Source organism: Balaenoptera musculus, chromosome 15 (assembly GCF_009873245.2).
Source record: "Balaenoptera musculus isolate JJ_BM4_2016_0621 chromosome 15, mBalMus1.pri.v3, whole genome shotgun sequence".
Taxonomy (NCBI): Eukaryota; Metazoa; Chordata; class Mammalia; order Artiodactyla; family Balaenopteridae; genus Balaenoptera; species Balaenoptera musculus.
Window position 1 is genome coordinate 52,731,993 of NC_045799.1, and position 6,000 is coordinate 52,737,992.

A 6,000-nucleotide genomic window follows, 5' to 3' on the forward strand; every position below is an offset into this window, starting at 1 on the left:
GCCTTCTCTCTAAGTGACTGGGCACCCTCTCTAAAATTTCACACACAAACTTTATCTTTTACTTGTTTATTGTCTGATCATCCTATTAGAACAGAATCACCAAGAGGGCAGCAATTTTGGTGTTTTGTTCACTGCTGTATCCCCAGCACCTAGAAATGTGCCCAAAACAAAATAAATTATCTGTTGAATGAATGAATGGACAAGCCAAGGGCTCCTGGCCTATTTCATATTCTACAACTTGATCCTGCATTTTCCATTCACACCACAGAAACTTCAAAGGCCTCTCACCCATGCCTGATGTCAAACCGTCCCCACGTCAATTCCAGAAACTTGAAAAGCCATTTCCGGTTCAAAGAATCAAGCCCCTCGCCTGCCCCTGTCATCTGTTTAAATACGGCTATAAGTCCAATCCAGCTGATCTTACTACTGCTCACATCTATCCCCTCATCTCCACCACCACTGTTGTTACCTTGGTCCAGGTCACTATTGCCTCTGCCTGGGATTTACTGAAACAGCTCACTAATCACCAACCCACATTCCCTAGAACTGAAAGAGTAAACTTTCTCAAATTGCAAATCAGATCACCTAAGCTTCCTGCTCAAAGCCCATCAGTGGCTCCCCATTACCTACAGGATGGAATTCAAACTCCTTCCCGGGTAATTGCAGTCTTCCTTGTCCTGATGAACTACTTAAACTGCCCAGTCCACCAAGAAACGTAACCCCAAGCCTTTGCCCACGCTTCCTCCACTGCACCGAATGTCCTTCTTTTATCCACCTGGAAAGCCACTGCTCGACCTCAAGACCCACCAGGTGCATGCACCTCTCTACTGCATTCCCATCTCTGGACTCGACGATGTTTATACCCTCGAGCTCCCCCAGGTCACAAACCATCACGACTCCACCTGTGCGTCTACGGGGCCAGGCGCCGTGAGAGCACAACAGAGATGCTCTCGGGGTGAATGAATATGCAGAAATGATGAAAGTCCACTTCCCACAAAGCCTGTTCAGACAAATTACAGAGCAGCAGCTTCCTTTCACACTGCCAGGCTAGTGCTGGAATCCCCACTTTATTCAATGGATATTCATTTCTACAGAATCCTCTACTGGTTATTTTTAACTCCAACATCAGAAAAGCTGATGCCAACACTGCGTAGAGAAAAATATCTGCCACAAACCCAAAGATGGGCTAAAAGGAATCTTATGTATATAACCTTAGTCCTCTGTATGAAAAGGGTCTTCTACAAACTATGCTATCATCTCAACTGAGCAGATTTGTACAATGTCAGGAAAATTGAACTGTGCAGTTTCAAAAAAGGTCAGGAAGTTGTGTAGACATCCTCTATTACTGGGGTCCCATCCAGAGGTTTTCAAAATATGCTGAATAAAGCAAAAATCATGGTCTCAGGGAAACTGTTAAAGGAGAGAATATCATCCAAAAGTCACTGGTTAAGCTAAGCCTTCTATCCTTCCCCATCTCCCATCCAGTGCTAAAACTTTTCCTTATAAATATACAGGGTACACAAATTTAAAGAAAAAGTTAATTTACGAAATTTACACTATGTGAGTTTTTCTTAAAAATCAACAAACTCATTCTGGCTTTTCTTTTTTTTTTTGGTCAGTGTCTTTGAGACCTTTGATCTGTAAGTTGAAAATAAAATGACACATAAATTAACAAAAATGGGTATTGCCAAAGAATCAAAGACCTGGCAATTTCCAGACATACTTAATGATTACATCTGTTTTTATTTTTGAAATTCAAGTAATACACTGTTCAAAGCACCACTTGCAAAACTGCTATCATTGTCATACTTAATCTAATGTAGTACAGCGCTGCTCCATTCTTTGAAATCTGTCCCACAACCCCTGAGGACAGAGCCTGAGACACTCAGATCCCAAAGGTGCCAAAATGTCAACCAGGGATTACATCCGCACCCCACTCCACTGGCACCTCCAGACTCCAGAGCAAGAGACACTCTCCTGCAGAGGAAGACACTTGTCACGGCAGAATCTCTTAAGCGAACTACAAAGTGTAGCTTCTGACCTCATCAATGTAGCCTTGCAAGCTCTCAAGGAAGAGAGAATTATGAGGTGAAAATATATTTCTACTCTACCCACAAATTCTTCAACTGCTGGCAAAATTAACAGAATAAAGAAAAATTAGAATAAGAATAAAGCACCCTCGCCAGATAACAGATAAGTAAATGACATGGAACTCCCGATCACAAGCAGAGAAAGAAAATATCAACTGAGCACACGGGACTGTGTCAAGGCTGACAATCTACCCAGGCCCTCAAACTCAACCACTTACCAGCGCTGATTTACACTATTACTTCTCCTGTCTCTGATTTAAGCTGTTACTTCTCCTTCTGAGGATTCCATTCCCTGGGGCTTTTCACTGTGTAATTATGCAACGTGGGGGCACCACAAAACACAATACAGCTTTACAAATGTTGCCTTTTAAAAATTAACGTTATTTTCTCTACATACTTCCAAAATAGATGTTCCCCTCAATCCAGAAGACTTTAGTAAAATATAAGGACAATTTTTAAAAAGGAGGGGAGAGGATGTTAGTTACTTAGAATTCTTACTTTTGATCCCACTTACTTATACATCATTTCCCAGACCTCAAAGATTTTTGCCCTAAGTGAAAATAAGAAAAATAAAATAAAAGAAGCAGCTCAGTGAAAACATAAAGAATAGCAGTAAGGAGCTTAAGACAGGGACACATCTGAGGGGTTGGGGGAGGGGGTCTAAACTTTCAAATCACCTGGTGGTTTGAGAAGTTCAATATTCTAAAATGCTGCAGTCTATAAGGTAAGACAAATACCATGATAAGAAAGCATTGTTAAATAAATGAAAGCTAAAAATGCAAACATTTTTTAAAAAGAGATCTAGGCAAAAGGCAGTGTGCACTTAGGGGTACATAATTTCATCTAATTCTCAAGGGTCTTGCAGGGCTGAGCCGACTTCCTTATCCCAGCAAAGTGAGGCCCAGAGAGGAGAAAAGTTTTATTCTTCACATTTTTTGGAAAAAGGCATACAAAAACGTTTTAATGGGGCTTCAGGGCGACCAAATGGATCACAAAGGCAATTTTTTATGGTGCTTCAAAGTTTTGACCACTGAAGGGCTCCGATCCCCTTACACTCATCAGACCTGCCCCAGAATCTCAGAAACATTAACAGCCGACTGGCAGGATACATATTGTCAAAGTTCTCCTTCCTTCAAAAAATGGTGTCATCTATGTCAGCACTGTCAGGGTGTGAACAGATCTGTGATACCTCACTCACTGGGGGAAAAGTCCCACTGGTCCTGAGATGCCCCCATGACAAGGTGTCCGAGAACAACTGATCTGCCTCCAGATGCTGACAGTGGAAAGAGACTGTTTTGTTTTTCCAACACAAATGGGATTGGGCAGGGAGATGACAAGGCAAAGAAATGCACATACCTTTCAACTGGTCAGCAACAACGTTCTGGCCGAGGCGTTCAGTAACCTTCCCATCTTCCATTTCGTACCGGTCATCTAGGTATTTTGCGGTGGCCTCGGAAATGTGAACCTTGCCAGCCACTCCCAGCTGCTCCATGAGATTGGCCAAGTTCACGTCATTGGACCACACGTCGAATTTAAACCTCCTCATGCCCAAGATGCCGCACAAGACAGTCCCCGTGTGAACCCCGACGCGCATGTTCACCATCTCTTTCTTCTCTTGGCAGAACTGCTCGATAGCCCTTATCATGCCCAAGCCCATTTCGATGCAGCAGTAGGCATGGTCGGCCCGAGGCTCGGGACATCCGGCCACACAATAGTAGCAGTCTCCCAGGGTGCTGATTTTCTCACACTTGGTCTCCTCGCACAACCGGTCGAAGCGGCCGAACAGATCGTTGAGGAGCCCCACCAGGGCATGGGCGGACTTATTGGCACTCATCTTGGTGAAGCCCACGATATCTGCGAATAAAATACTGACTTCTTCGATCTGCTGCATTTTAAACGGGCGGAAGGCAATAGGGGCTTTCTGTATGGAAGATTTTTTCTTCCTGTTCTTGGGGCTGGAGGTGGCGTGCCTTTTGACAGAATTCTCGCTCTCCTCGTCTCCCTGCTTCATCAAGTCATCAGCTATGATTCTTGGCATCACAGAATGAATCATCCTCTCTTTCAGGGCTTTTTCCACTTCCAGATCCTTTCCATGCATAATTGACTGGCCCACCTTAAGGAAGGTGCTCCTGGATCTCACCTGGGACATGATGAACAGGTGGATCCCAATGGCATGAATGCAGACGTGGAGCAGGGCTCGGCTCAGCAGCTCCCAGTGCAGGCCCTCTGCTCCAGGTGAGGGGAAGCAGGCTTTGTCTTGGAAATGATAGCCAAAGGTCTCAAAAAGAACAGAATAGGCCACTCCCAAAATCAAGCTCAAGTACAAAGGTAAGTGCATGACGGTGTAGAGCAAAAAGAGCACTTCAATGCACATGGAAAAGTTCCCCACTTGAGATAAGCAAGTTTCTGTGGGCCTGGCTGCCCGAGTATGATTGAAGCTGTCAACTCGTCCTGAGAGGGGTGTCAAAACCTGAAACTGGGCAGCCAGGGTCAGGGCGAACACCAGGAGGGTGAGAACCAGCGAGGTCCACACGTAATGCCGGGCGTACAGCTTGGTGAAGGTAAACAGAAAAAAGCCCACACACACCACGAGGAAGCACAGAGCAGGGGCTACCATGACAGTCAGTTTGGATCTCATGTGGACCCCAAAATAGATGCTCCAGAGAAGGCAGGCGAAGCCAATGTAGAAGAGCGCATACCGGAAGCGGCGCTGGGTCTGCGGGAAGCAGCGCTCCATGCAAGCCTCCTCCAGGTTCATGGAGTCGAATTTGGGGTCCCACCACCGGCTGGAGGCCCTCTCGAACAGCTGAGGCAGCTTCTTTTTCCTGCGCAGGCGGCCTCCGGCGCCCATTCTCCGGGGGACACCCCCTGAGTCCCCGGAGCTGCTACAGCTGGAGGAGATGCTGTACTTGCAGTGTTTTGGGTGGCTGTTGGAGGACAGCTGCTTGGGGTTGATTTTGACCCTCACGCTGTTGCTGTCTCCGCTGGAGTCACAACTCACCTCGGTGCTGTGGTGCTGCAGCAGCTGCTGGTGGGGCGGGGAAGCCATGTTGCCGAGCGCTCGGAAGCCTCCCGGCCGGGGTCACCGGGACCTGTCAGCGAGACAACCAGAGTTACACTGGGATCTGTTCCTGCAGGTACGCACACCTGAAGGCCACGAGCTCTACCGGTTTCCTAAGTGGGTGCCCCGGCGGTCTGCTGGGAAAGGCACCGTCTGCTCACAACAACCGGGTAATGTCTAAGCGCCACTCCACCGTCCCCCCTCGAGGCCAACCGCAGCCACCGGGGCCGGACCTAGAACACCCGGGGGTCCGAGCGGGGGCTGCCCCCGCGCCCGTCCAGCGCCGCCCGAGCCCGCGGTGCGTTTCCTACGCGCGCACTCGCCTGCTCCGCCGCCGGCTCCGGAGGGAAAGTCCAGCCGAGCCCTCTCACGCCGCGGGCCGCTCTGGCAAACACAGCTCTCCCGGCAGCGGCCGCGGGCCCCTCATGCTGCGCACAGAGCGGCGCCTCGGCCGCTTCAAGGCCGACGGCCGGACCCCCGCCCCCGCCCCCGCCCCGCGCCCGGCGCCCTCGCGCTCGGCTGCTCCGCGGGCGGCGGGCGGGCTGCGAGGCCCGGCGCAAGTTTGCGGATCCCGCGGCGCTGCGGCCACCCCCGTTGGCGCGGCTCGTCTAGCGGGGCCTGACCCGGCCGCGCCGCCCCTCCCGGCCTCCGGGGCCAACCCCGCGCCCCGGAGCCGCGGGGCGCCGAGCGCAGGGCGCGGCGGGCGCGGGCCCCTCAGCCGGCGGCCCGTGCGCGGCGCTGCCGCAGAGCCCGCTCCCGGGACGCCCGCCCGCCCACGCCTGGGGCGGCCTCCCGAGCTAGAGATGCCGCCGCGGCCGCAGCCGCAGCCGAGCCCCGCGATGCTACTGC

At 50.5% G+C, this 6,000-nt stretch overlaps 1 protein-coding gene across 1 annotated transcript in view; it reads right to left on the minus strand.

The window, feature by feature from the left end:
• The window catches only part of ADCY9 (adenylate cyclase 9), a 120,396-nt gene extending 114,789 nt beyond the window's left edge, over positions 1-5,607 (minus strand). The window contains exons 1-2 of the mRNA XM_036825406.1: positions 5,475-5,607; positions 3,447-5,182 (exon numbers count right to left, since the gene is read on the minus strand). Of these exons, the coding sequence (XP_036681301.1) occupies positions 3,447-5,139 (1,693 nt within the window). The 5' untranslated portion in view covers positions 5,140-5,182; positions 5,475-5,607. The remainder of the gene's footprint in view (positions 1-3,446; positions 5,183-5,474) is intronic.
• Positions 5,608-6,000: the final 393 nt, after the last annotated feature.